General features: G+C 35.3%; 1 protein-coding gene across 3 annotated transcripts in view; it reads left to right on the top strand.

Annotated features, from left to right (window-relative positions):
* The window catches only part of LOC138705062 (cell growth regulator with RING finger domain protein 1-like), a 417737-nt gene that overhangs the window by 365207 nt on the left and 38127 nt on the right, over positions 1–14403 (top strand). For all 3 annotated transcript variants that reach the window (XM_069833654.1, XM_069833652.1, XM_069833651.1), the window contains exon 3: positions 10909–11080. In XM_069833654.1, coding sequence (XP_069689755.1) covers positions 10909–11080 — 172 coding nt within the window. The remainder of the gene's footprint in view (positions 1–10908; positions 11081–14403) is intronic.

Genomic DNA, 14403 nt, shown 5'->3' with positions numbered 1-14403 from the left:
TCATTGTAACCGTTCATTTATTAATCTATAAAAAAATCTGCAGTTGTGGACGCTAATTAGCCTACTTGTGGAGTAAATATAATTCGGCAAAGGAATACCATGGAAGTAAAGTCTTTTCGGTAAGTGGGTTGCGGTAAAATTATTTGTGGAAATACAGTACTAGATTTGGAAAAAACGTTTTGGAAAAACTGTCCACCAATCACTAAAAACGAAACAGTTTCGCGAAGACGATCATTCGTATATACATCTATGAGACATGGGTGGGCAGTGTTCAGAATATATGTTTGAAAATTGGGATGCATTACTGCTAGAGACCGGCACACTAAGAAGAAAATTTGCCAAAATATTAAAAATATTTCACTGCTAAATATCTTCGTTCCTAAACCATTTGTAGCAGGTTTGCATCATTATGTATAAAATAAGCCTTTAGAGATTAATATTGTTGTCTAGGCATATATTTAATATGCTACCAAATAAAATGCAGTAAATATGCATAATTAAACAGTTTTCCTTAACACCAAACACTTAGCCTACTTGAACGTAAGAACACGGTGACTCAGTTTTGTACACGAAAGAGAACAAAAATCTCCGGAGTTCAAGCTATGACTGAACAATAAATTCTTCGTAAAATGTCACTCTTACAAGTTTATATTTGGGCCTCCGTAACCCTCCTGTGCTTCATCCTTCCATTTTGGTCAATTTTCTTGTTTTTTGTGTTAGTCTTGGCATCGTGCAGCTAGCTGTATGATTAAAGTTTATGAAATATTTTTTGAAAATTAATTTTATTGTTGCATGTTGTTAGATATCTAAAGACTAGATCTATTTGTTCGTTAATGTATGTTAAATAGTTCACGAAATTTTAAATGCTTTAAAGGGTAAGAGTATGAAAATCATAGGCAATTTTGATATGACCGCCATTTTGGCAGTTCTAGAGATTTTTCCAAGGAGTTATATTACTATAGAGTGGCTAGAACGCCTTCTGATTGATGACAGTTGAACATTAGTCCGCCATGTTTTGTTTAGTCAGAGCATAAGGAGCGTGGTTCAAATGTGGCAGGAGATTGCAGTGATAAAGTTAGTAATTGTTGTTAATTGACTTGCATATTAAATTAACAAGTAAAAAATAAAACACACACACGCAAAACTTCACGTTTTATAACAGCTGTATTTTATTAATTTCGCTAAATATCGTCCTTACAGAATGCACACTGGTTTGAGTCCTCATGGGAGGAAGAAATTTTCTCATGAAATTTCGGCCAGTGTATGGGGCCGGTGCACACCCAGCATCGTGATGCACTTGTGGAGCTACGATAGGTAGCGAAATTCGGTTACGAAAGCCAGCTATAACGGCTGGAGGGATCGTCATGCTAACCACACGATATCTCCATTCTGGTTGGATGATCGTCCACCTCTGCTGAGGCATGTGGGCGTGAGGCCAGCAGCCGGCTGGTCGGTTATAGCCCTTCACGGGCTGTAGCGCCACGGATTATTATTATTATTATTATTATTATTATTATTATTATTATTATTATTATTATTATTATTGTCCGGATATTAAATAAGAAGTTCTATTTAATGTAACCAAACCAATGCACCTAAAGACGGATGAATGTATTTATTCGGCATAAAATTACATAATTTTTGGCTTCGTCACAAATTTAATGATCGTATATCTAATCTAACCTAATATAAAGCCATGTACTGTAATTCAATGCTCAAAGTGACTTTAAAAAAGCGAAGACGGTAATGTAACTAAAAAGAATGAATACAAAAAGAATGGTGGCGACAATTTAAGAGATTCTGCAATTATTTAGAAAAGTTTACTTCTTAACATGCAACATAATGACACTAACAGAAAGTTATGCATCTCTCACTACATTTATTGAAAGAATAAGATACTTACGGTTAACATTGTTATCAGAAACCCAAAACAGGAGCCACAGCTTCCCGCGCTTCCTTTCTTTCACGTGAGGGACACATTGTGTAATCTAATATATTTTGAAACAAATACTGATGTCTCGCACTAATCTAAACTAGGGTGAGGCTTTTGGAGAATAAAACTGTTTCTACATTTGACGCAATAATGAATAATTAGCGTTATCTTCTGTTATATGAATCGTGTCCATCTCGAATTATTGGAAATTGTTGCTCTTTATTCGAAAATAATAATAATAATAATAATAATAATAATAATAATAATAATAATAATAACGTAAAGAGCTTCCATTGTAATCCTAATATATCTAACTAAGTGTATATTACAAAAAATAAACGGTTAGGTTGGATGGGGACTATGTATAATGGTATTCACATTTTATTAGTCTTATTAATGGTATGGCATACTGGCTTGTTTCCCAGGTTTCGGGTCGTACTCGGCGCATATAGGCCCACTTTCAGCATTAATGAATTCAATTTTCTCTTTGTGATAAATGAAAAGTTTACCAATATTTATATGCTTTTAGCTTAAAATATAAAAAGCATAGGCCTATTATACTTAGTTATATGTGATATAAGAGCAGAGTTTGCTCTTAAAATTATTATATTGTTAACAAAAATACACATTAATAAAAGTAAAAGCAGAGTATAAAAACAGTAAACTAAAACGGCACCAATACATAAGCACAAAAAGAAAAGAAAATTCATTACATTAATCTATGAGAATAACAAACAAAAAAGTCTACATTCAGAAAATTAAACCTATTATGGCTTATAACACACAAAATACAGTACACACATATCTAAATATTGAAGAGAAACAAATAAATAACCATAACCTTACGAGAATACAAAATTAAATGCAATAATTTGCCCTCACTTTTAAAGTAGGACTAACAGATTGGCCTTGGTTATTTCAAACAGACTGCAATGAACAAATTAAACTCATGCCGGGATAATTACAATTATAAAAAAATCCAATAACACAACATATTATCAACACTAATCGTAATTATGTATTACAATAATAGCCTATATCATATAGTGGCCACGTTCAATTAGTAGGCTAGCGGTGTCAAAGAGGACGGAAGCTTTGTAGTTTCAATAATTTTAATTATGTCGCGCTGTCCATTGTCGTCAAGTCTTTTGAAGGCCGCTCCAATACTCCACGCGGAGTGTATGGACGGAAGCTTTGTAGTTTGTCATTTTAATTATGTCGCGCTGTCCATTGTCGTCAAGTCTTTTGAAGGTCACTCCAATACTCCACCAGAGTTGCAAATTTTAGCAGTGTGTCTTGTTCTAGTTCACAGTGAAAATTAATTATATTACAGTTCAGTGTATAATAAAAATGTGGAGGCCGTGGGAAGCGAGTGAAGTATCGGAACCGATACCCATGAACGTCAATAACGACGATGGTAATAATAATAATAATAATAATAATAATAATAATAATAATAATAATAAATCAGAGTTAAATAACAATTCAAATTCAAAAGCTAGACCAAAATTATGTAAGCAGTATCAAACGTTTGTGTGCAATGCTCACACGTATGTTCTGAAAAACAATTTAGGTCAAGGAAAAATTTCGGAGACATCTAAAATTCTTAAATTAAATAGAAATGCTGTAAGTAAAATTGTAAAAAAGTGACCTAAGACACCTAAAAAGCGTGGACACAAAGTCACAAAATTTAATAAGGTAGATGGTTTTACGTGTGATTACATTCGCCGTGAAATATATAGTTCTTACAATAAGGGCCAATTCTTAACAATAAAAGAATTATTAAAAAAATTCAAGCTTTCCGGTTTTCCTTATGGAGAAATAACCTTAAGAGAATTGGTTAAAAAAACTTGGGTTTCGTTTTCGTATCCTGAAAAGGAAACAAGCTATTATGGAATCCACAAGAATTGTGGCATGGCGTTATAATTATTTTCAACGCCTAAATAAACTGCGGTCTGAAGGATCCCAAATTGTATTTCTTGATGAAACATGGTACGATACGCCGATGTTGTTCGGAAAGGATGGGATGATGGCACATGCAATTGTATTTTGAAATCTCCATCTTCAAGAGGGAAGCGTATCATGGTGCTTCATGCTGGGGGAAGAGAGGGATGGGTTCTCAATTGTCTTTATTTATCTGCAAGAAACATACAAGATTCTAAAGCGGATAGTCACGATGAAATGACAGGTGAAGTTTTCGAAAATTGGTTCAAAACTAGATTACTCCAAAATTTACCAAGAGACAAAAAATGTGTTATTGTTTGGATAATGCGAGTTATCACTCCAGGCAAGCTATCAAATTTCCCACTCTTAGATCATCTGTAAAAGGCATAAATTTTATGCAATATCACAAAATTCCAGTGCCTCATCCCATTCCTATTAAAGCAGCCATGATGCAAACAATTAGGAAAGCCAATATTAATAAAACATACATAGTGGACGAATTAGCTACCTCTTATGGACATGAATTTCTTCGTCTCCCCCCTTATCATTGTGTTCTTAAGCGATAGAGCTAGTATGGGCTCGCCTTAAGTCCCATGTGAGGAAAAACAATACAACCCCAATCCTCAGTGCTAGTGTGTGTGAGCATTTAAGAGAAGGAGTTGAAAACATAAATTCTAACCTCTGGTCGTCCTGTGTTGACCACACAATCAAGGTCGGAGAACGGTACTGGATACAAGACACAACAGGAGATGGGGAACGTTTCATTGTGGATTTAAGAGAAAGTGACACGGATGATGAATAGATATTAAAAAGTAAGTACGCCTATTTTAATTAATTATTTACATTTAAAATAAAATTACATAATTTTTACTTATATTACTTTATTTTATTATCCATTTATTCTATTTAATTATTTCTTTAAATAATTAATTTAAAATAAATAATCTAAATAATATAAATAATCTTCAAATTAACTCATGCTTTGAGCAATTAAGCCTAGCCCATATCCATGTTATATTAATATATAGCAGCAACAAACAAGACGTGACAACGTCGCATTTTCATTTTATTATCTGTGCATGCAATAAAGACCTACAAATCTTAAAAGGAATGCCGCTGCCTAATAATTAAACGAGGCTACTATACCTGCACAAACAGCGCTCAACGAGCGCGCGCGCTCCTTCCGAGCGGGAGAGCGGTCTTTACCGCTCGCCGAATCGGAGAGGAAGATACGTCAGAATGACATAGACCTGCTGTAGATAGAGGAGAGGGAAACGACCACTCCGCTATCTAGTGGAATGCAGTGCGTATTCTCAGTAACTGTTTTACGTTGCTTACCTACTGCTACAGTACGGTATGGAGGAATCTAAAAGACGGAAAAGTAGTGATCAGGCAAATTCTTTCAATGTTGCATGGGAAAATGCTTATTTTTTCATAGCTGCTGGAGTAAATACTCGGTGCTTTATCTGCCACAACATTTTGAAAGGTAGAAAGAAACATAACATAATGCGTCATTACGAGTTCAGACACAAAGATCAGAGGCGGCTCTACAATAAGAACTGCAGAGCTGCAGAACCGCCATTTAATTGGACCTGAAATGCGCACAATTGTGCGCATTTCGTATTATTATTATTATTATTATTATTATTATTATTATTATTATTAAAAAATTAAAAATATAAAACGTGCTTTTATGTAGACCTAATCTAGTTCATTGTTTCATTTATTTTTCCAATTCAATCTCCTTCGATTCGAGATTTTACTGTCTGTAGGAGCCTTGAACTGCTCGAGAATTTTAGCTGTGGTGTACTTTTCGGATCTGTGATCGGCAGTTGCTGAAGCTCAACGTAGGATAGTCGGCAGCAGAAAACTGGTTTTCTTCACCGTCCCATAAGACTGCATTAGAGCTGCAACTGAACCAGCTCTCTCCGAATATACAAAAGAACCGTCAACACCCGCATCTCTTAATGACCTGCGTTAGAACACATAGGCTTCTGGACTACTGTATATCATTACAGTTCCAGTGTGTTATAGTATTACGGGTGATGTGATGTGATTAATCAGTGTGTCTAAGGAAATATTTTATATTAAAAATTAATGAAATGAAAACCTAATCGACCAATCCTTCTCGAAATTAAAAGAGAAATTAAATGTTAACTTAAGAAATTAGGACGTCCTACACAAAGTTTAAATATTGAAATTTCTGGAAAAAATCGAGGAAATCATGTAGCCTACTAGTCATTTTAATACCGAAATGTGTAATGGAAACGATTGGTTTTTTGCTGCGCTCATGAAAACGCTTTCTCCCCACCCATGTATTCTGTTTACATGGACAAACACCGGAGTGAAGGATTTAGTTAATTTGACTTAAGAAACTAGAAAAGCATGTGGGGCACATCTCCAATACGTGATTAGTTGTACCAGGTGGGAGAGGTGCAGCGCACGGATGGTTGGAGTACAATTTCGGGTGCACAGTCAACTTCGAGAAGGGGCTGTAATTACACGCGTTATCCGATTTAGATGCAATAAACAGCATGCGTTTGCTAAATACATTATTTTTCATGCAGAACTGCCAACCTTTGTAACCGCGGGCCGCTATTGATAAAGATACTGAAGATATCAATCTTCAACAATTTTAATATCTCTCTTCAGGGAAAAGCCCAGCTCAGTGTTGATATGTTGAATAAATTACGGGATTTCAGTCGTAAATTTACACTTTTCGTAAGTCAGTTTCGGGAAGATAATATGGCTTACTTTCGAACGATAGAAACTGCTCGTGATGAAGCCATGTTAAACGATTATGTGCAAATATTAATTGAAATTCAAAATGAATTTAATTAGGTTCCAAGATCTTGTCTTAAGGTCCACACCTGTGGAGTAACGGATAGCGCGTCTAGCCGCGAAACCAGGTGGCCCGGGTTCGATTCCCGGGTCAAGTTACCTGGTTGAGGTTTTTCCGGAGTTTTCCCTCAACTCAGTATGAGCAAACGCTGCGTAACTTTCAGTGTTGGACCCCTGACTCATTTCACCGGCATTATCACCTTCTTCTCATTCAGACTCTAAATAATATAGCCTAAGCTGTTGAAGATTCGTAAAATAACCTACTAAAAATCTTGTCTTAATTGAAAAGAAGTTTAAAGTTATCATAATAAATTATTCTTCAACACCAGTTGAAACAATGCCATATAAGTTACAGGTGGGCCTGGTTGGCGCAGTTGGTATAGCGCTGGCCTTCTATGCCCGAAGTTGCGGGTTCGATTCCGGGCCAGGTCGATTGCATTTAAGTGTGCTCATATAACCTCGGCGGGCCTGGTTGGCGCAGTTGGTATAGCGCTGGCCTTCTATGCCCGAAGTTGCGGGTTCGATTCCAGGCCAGGTCGATTGCATTTAAGTGTGCTCATATAACCTCGGCAGTTGCGAGCGTCGTTAAATAAAACATAACATTTAACGATTTACAGCTCGGACTTATTGATCTTCAATGTGGCCTAAGGGCTAAAGATCGTTTGAATAATACTACTAGTCTGGTTGAGTTTTACAAGACTAAACATTAGCAATAATATCCAAGACTACACAGGCTGGCTGTGAAAATGATTGCTATGTTTGGCTCAACATTTATATTTGTGAGCAACTGTTTTCTACAATCAACTTTAATAAAGGCAGGCATCGAACATTTGTAACTGATGTTTCATTATGATCAGTAGGCTACTGTTCCTTTCAGCTGCCAACAGCATAAAACCTCGTTTTGATTTACTGATAAATAAAAATATAACAAAATGATATTGTACATTTAAGTAGGTATACAATTTCTATTATTTCTGTAAAATAAATATTTCTGTATTAATTAATAAGGCCAAGATAGTTTTGCAAACACTGAACGGGAATTCATTTCATAAACACTCGTACTAGTACTTCCCTTTTGTGTATATTTTGTACGAGATCACCCCTTCTTCCAATCCACCCTATACAGAGCACAGCTAATATCTGCATTCCGCTCATGAGCTGGCTCGGAGAGCGGAAACCTTGTGCAGGCCTGGCCTATATGAACAGATATGGAAATATCACATTTACGTAGGCTAGCATCAAAAGAATAATACGAAATATAAAAACATACAAGAATACACAAAAATACTCAATACAAAATTAAATTTTAATTCACAACACATTTTGATCCAACACAATACATTGTTTCAGCATTAAAAAAAAAAATTCACTCTAACTGAAAACTTTAACAAGTTAGCACAACTACATATTTCTGCATGGCCAAACAAAAAAATGGCAGCCCATAATACTGCTAGCCTCTGCAGGGAGCGCTAATCAAAGGCTTACAGCCATTCTATAGTAATATCGTTGGATTTTTCCATATATTTTTTTTTTTCTTTTTAGCGTGTATGTACATTCCTACCTTAACGCGAATGTCTGACACCGCGAGTGCCGAGATGACCTCCCCCCTCTCCTCCCCATTTTTATGTAAATGTAAGGCGTTTTACATCACAAAATTATTTCTTACATTGGCTGGACTTAACACTAGTTACATTAAATCTATATTTTCTGACAAAATATTGCACCTTCTGTCAATATTGTTTTGTACAATGAAAAAGATAAATAATTAATGATGAAGCAATAGAACACATATTGTCATAATTGTAGCATTGAAATAAATAATGACAAAAGTGCCAAAACATTAGAAATAGGGTTAATGATGAAAATGAAATCTTGCCAATGCCTATAACATATAAACTGGGCTAACTTCAAACATCAGGAGAAGTAGGTGAATATTATAACCATAGATCGCAGTTGAGTTATGTACCCGGCATTGTTTCATAAAATATGAGCCATGTACCAGAACATGTTTGACCTTGTTCAGTTGGCTATAGCAGCACGCGGTGGTAAATACTTGGTAAAGGGACATTCATACATGACTTGTGATAGAGTGTGCAAATAGAAAGTAGAAAGAGGAAAGGAAGTGTGAAGTACCTTTGGACTTAGTTAAAATTATGGTAACTGTAACATCAAAACCATTTCATGTCACCATTATGAAAGTAACAGAATTCTTGGACTTCAAAGATGTTGCAGGTTCATTACTTAATTCCACTTACATACACATCACACATGCTAAATGAATCAAAATTACAAAGGATAGGCCAGACATTGTGCAAGTGAAAAGAACCCTCAGTGATTTGGAAGCCTGGAGTTACATTTGGTTGATGAAGAATAATGTTTCACTGAAAACAATTTTTCAGACAGAGATCCCTCAATTGAAGTGCGGAAGCAAACTTTCAAAGGAAAAAAAATAAACAATCTAAGAGCTATGTTGCCATTCCTGAAGCCTGAGAACAGAGAATTCTGTGAACAGTTATTTGAACAAGAGTTGATGTGGGTAACCATGAGTGAATTTTGAAGACATTCTCTCAAAAAACATAATTTTGTTTTTTGACATTATAAAATACTTCATACCTCCCTCCATTAAAAAATAGTACCACCAGTACGGTAGCGCCATTTTAAAAGTCCCGTGGTGCTTTAAATTCCAGGTGTGACATGTTCAGTTTTGCACTGTTTTCTCACACTTTAAATTTTCAGCATTTTCATTCCTACAAAAGGCTCCTTGCGAAGTAGATTTTGTGATAGACAGTTCAAACTTGGTATTTAAGTTGACAGATATGTAGTGAATTGAATACAAATTGCTCCGAATTTTAAAGTGAATACAATATCAATATATTTTTTTGCAGTTACTTAATATATATATATATATATATATATATATATATATATATATATATATATATATATATATATATTTTTATTTTTAAGAAAAAAAAATGATACAATATTACAAAAATTCTAGAGGTTTATCTAATCAATCTGCATGGAAACTCAAGATAATTTAAATAAGTATATATGCGGTGAGCCTATTAAAAATTATGAGAACGAAAAAAAGAAAATTGTTACGTTAGGGACTTTTCGAGTTACTCGCCCCCAAAAATGTAAACTTGCCCATAACTTGTGAAGCATGAGGGCTACAAGGACAAATTTTTGTAAATTCTTTAGTTATATTAATATACACCTATGGTACAAATTTAAAAAATCTAGCTTTTGTAGTTTAGAATTTCGTAATTTCACTCATGGCTATTGAGTGCACTGTGTTAAAGGGTGAAATTATTTTGTTCTCTAATATTATTTTTGATTAACATCTGGTACATACATCATATTATTCATTTTGTTTCTAGTGTACGTACCCCACTACTCATGTAAATACCTTGGTACTTATGTCGTTTCACTTTTTTCAATTTGCAATTTAATTTTCAGGGTAACTATAAAATAATATTGGAAATTACAAATAGGCATTAAAGAATTACAGGTAATGATTAAATCATAATTTTTCGTGGTTATATATAATTTAAACAGTTTTTTTCCTTGCCTGAATAAATATGATTTTGGTACTTAACTCGTTATTTATTTCAGTGCTACAATTATTAATCTGCTGATAGAACGAACTTACAGATCAAACGTCTGATCAGAGAAATAGGACTAGTGAGTATTTCACTCACTTAGCCCTTGCTATCCAAGGAAAGCACAGTATTACCATTCATGGTTAGTAAAATATAGGTATGTACTTTCAACGTAAAAAGAAGTGGTAAATGTTTGATATTACCGTTAATGTCTTTCAGTTAAATATATATGTAAACCAGAGACTTACTGCTTATAACGTGGTATCATTTACATAACGTCCACTACTGAAAATTATGTAAGTATAACTTCATATATGTGGATATTTTCTCTCGTGCTGTTACATAATCTAAAATTCCACATGTATCATAATATACAAAAAATAACTACCGGTACAAATGTTCGCTCATATTAATATTTTATTTGTACACATACTGACTAGCACAATGGTAAATATGAAAAAAATATAATTTCTATTCACAGTAGATTTTTTCCTTCATCAAATACAAGATCGCAGTACATCAATCTGGCGTCATTGAACAGAACTATATACAAATAAATAATTTATTATAATTGTTTGTTTTCAGATGTGCAGTGTATGGTGTCCAGTCAAGTACCATATACCCTGGAAGCATTCTGGGGTGTATCCATCCGAGAATTGCATCTTTTCTTGTGGAGACCCTGGAGTGTAATAGAAGGACAAATGCAGCAGGGATCAATCCTTCAGAGCCACTACCAGCAAAAGGGGACCATATTACAGTATCCTTTGAAATAAGTTACTTTACGACACTGGGATTTTCTATTTCCAACAATCCAATCACACTAATTTTCTAGTATCTGAATGACAACATTACGGAACACAATATAAAAGCACACTTTTAAATGAAAAATATGTATAGTTCTTTTACCTTTTACGTTATTATGAAATAACAAATGTAGGGCCTTGACAAAGACAACAAGGACCACCATAAGCACCACGAGAAAGGTAACAAGGACCACGAAAAAGACACAGAGGACGATAAGGTTCATGACAAAAATGACATTGATATGGATTATGAGAAAGGCAAGAAGGACCACAATGAGGATCATGGCAAGTACAAAAACAAGGAAAAGAAGGACCACCATAAGGAACACGACATGGGTACGAGAAGGATCATGGCATGGACCACAAGGACTAGGATAAGGATCACGACATGGACTACAACAAAGATCACAATAAGGACCACGACACAGACCACGATAAAGATCACGACAAGAACGAAAAAAGGGCCACGATAAGTATCAAGATAAGAGACAAGAAGACGATAAGAAGCAAGATCACTACGAGGACCAAGACGACGATAAGAAGCAAGACTACGATAAGGACCAAGACCATGATAAAAACAACAATAACCACTATAAGGACCATGACAAAGACGAAAAGAATGATAAGAACTATTACAATGACAAAAACCAAAGTAAAGACTCTTCGTAAAGATTATTATTTTTTGGTCCTACGGAATATATCTGTTATGGTAACAATTAATATTAGAGGAGAAAATTTCGCTCCAGCGCTGGGGATCGAACCCGGGTCCTTGGTTTTTCGTACCAAGCACTCTCACCATTGAGCTATGCCGAAATCCAATCCACAGCACTGGATCGAACCCCTCTCCTCCAGTGTTTTTCCTTTTGTTGCCTAACTCCAAGTTGGGCATGTATGTTGACATTTTTATATCAAGTCAACTGCCATTATACAAGGAGTGCACTCAGTTGAGTGACTTGGTGGCCGGGATTCTACAGTAATATGCGCAATGATCTGTACAGAAATATGCACTGTTGCTAGAAGAATCTACGTAAAGATTATTATTTTTTTGGTCCTACAGAATATATCTGTTATGGTAACAATTAATATTAGAGGAGGAAAATTCAATCCGGTGCCAGGATCGAGCCCAGGTCCTTGGTTCTACGTACCAAGTGCTCTCACCATTGAGCTACGCCGAAGTCCAATCCACCGCACCGGATCGAACCCCTCTCCTCCAGTGTTTTTCCTTTTGTTGCCTGACTCCAAGTTGGGCATGTATGTTGACATTTTTATATTCAGTCAACTGCCATTATACAAGGAACGCACTCAGTTGAGTGACTTGGTGGCCGGGATTCCACAGTAATATGCACAATAATCTGTATAGAAATATGCACTGTTGCTAGAAGAATATACGTAAAGATTATTATTTTTTGGTCCTACAGAATATATATCTGTTATGGTAACAATTAATATTAGAGGAGAAAAATTTGCTCCGGCACCGGGGTTCGAATCCGAGTCCTTGGTTCTACGTACCGTACCAAGTGCTCTCACCATTGAGCTACGCCGAAGTCCAATCCACCGCACCGGATCGAACCCCTCTCCTCTAATATTAATTGTTATCATAACATATATTCTGTAGGATCAAAAAATAATAATCTTTACGTAGATTATTCTAGCAACAGTGCATATTTCTGTACAGATTACTGTGCGTATTACTGTGGAATCCCGGCCACCAAGTCACTCAGCTGAGTGCGCTCCTTGTATAATGGCAGTTGTTTTAATATAAAAATGTCAACATACATGCCCAACTTGGAGTCAGGCCACAAAAGGAAAAATACTGCAGGAGAGGGGTTCGATCTGGTGCTATGGATTGGACTTCGGTGTAGCTCAATTGTGAGAGCGCTTGGTACGTAGAACCAAGAACTCGGGTTCGATCCCCGGTGCTGGATCGACAGTTAAGTGGATTTGTTTTGCACAGTCTAAAACGAATAACTTAATGAAAGGAATGTTAACCGGACCTGCAATTATTTGCTTCTTATTTAAGATAGATTGAATAATCAATACTTTTTGAATGCAACCCAAATGTTATACTTAACTACTATTCTATTTTTCTCCCCTAATATTAATTATTAATCAAAGTAAAGACGAAAAAGAAACCAAGGATCACTATAAGGACTACGACAAGGAACACAGTAATGCTGGGTCCACACTCTCGTACAAGGACTCAGCGAGCATGAATCGTCGTTGCTGCAAACGATGTATCTTTCCACACTCGCCAACACTCACGAGCCGAGGCGAGGTGTTCAGTTGTTGTTATGACTTGTACACAATGGAAGCTACCGAAATTGTCGCTGCATTAGTTATGTGTGCTCATAGTTATTATAACTATATGGTAGCATATCACACCAAAAAAAGTCGCAAGCCTTGGAAAAAAATAAGATGGTGAATGACAGCTATGCACAAAAATCGGACGAGGTGAATTTGCCGATATTGCATTATTTTTCTAACATAATATAATGTAACCTGACTATGATTATGAACCTTTTCAATGAGGTAACGATTTTATTATTACGCAATATATTGACTCAAATGTTATCATAATATCTTAATAATAAATGATTCATAAAAATATGACTACCGGTATTCATTTAATTTGCCTTTATAATTAAAAACCATTAAAACTAAAAATTAACTAGCTAGATAGGCCTATAAAATATACTTTGTTAGAGTAAAGGAGGTTAGGTTAGATGGGAATGGCATATCACAAATACAGGATTACTTGTATTATGGGGAAGGAAACAATAATCACCAATTAGGAACAGGATTCTTTATTCATAAAAGACTAAAATCAGCAGTAAAGAAGATAGAATTTATCTGTGATAGGTTATCGTATTTAGTACTTAAGGATAGATGGTGCGATATCGTAGTTATAAGTGCTCACGTCCCTACAGAAGAGAAAGACGACACTTTTGATCAGTCATTTAGATGTTACATGAAAATTTTATTGGGGGAATTCAATGCTAAAGTATGACGGGAGAATATTTTTAAACCGACTTTTGGAAAAAGAGAGCCTACACATGACTAGTAATAATAATGGAGTTAAGTTATTCAACTTTGCAACATCTAAAAATTTAATTGTAAGTACAACATTCCCCCATAAGGATATACATAAATACTTGGACTTCTCCAGATGAATTGATACACAACCAAATAGATCACATCTTGATAGATAAAAGGAGACGTACTAGTACCAGTATTGTAGACATTCGAACCTTCAGAGGGGTAGACTGTAATTCTGATC

The sequence above is a fragment of the Periplaneta americana genome, chromosome 8 (assembly GCF_040183065.1).
Source record: "Periplaneta americana isolate PAMFEO1 chromosome 8, P.americana_PAMFEO1_priV1, whole genome shotgun sequence".
Classification (NCBI taxonomy): Eukaryota; Metazoa; Arthropoda; class Insecta; order Blattodea; family Blattidae; genus Periplaneta; species Periplaneta americana.
Note: the sequence above shows the minus strand (reverse complement) of the source record. Positions and strands in the feature narration are given on the sequence as shown.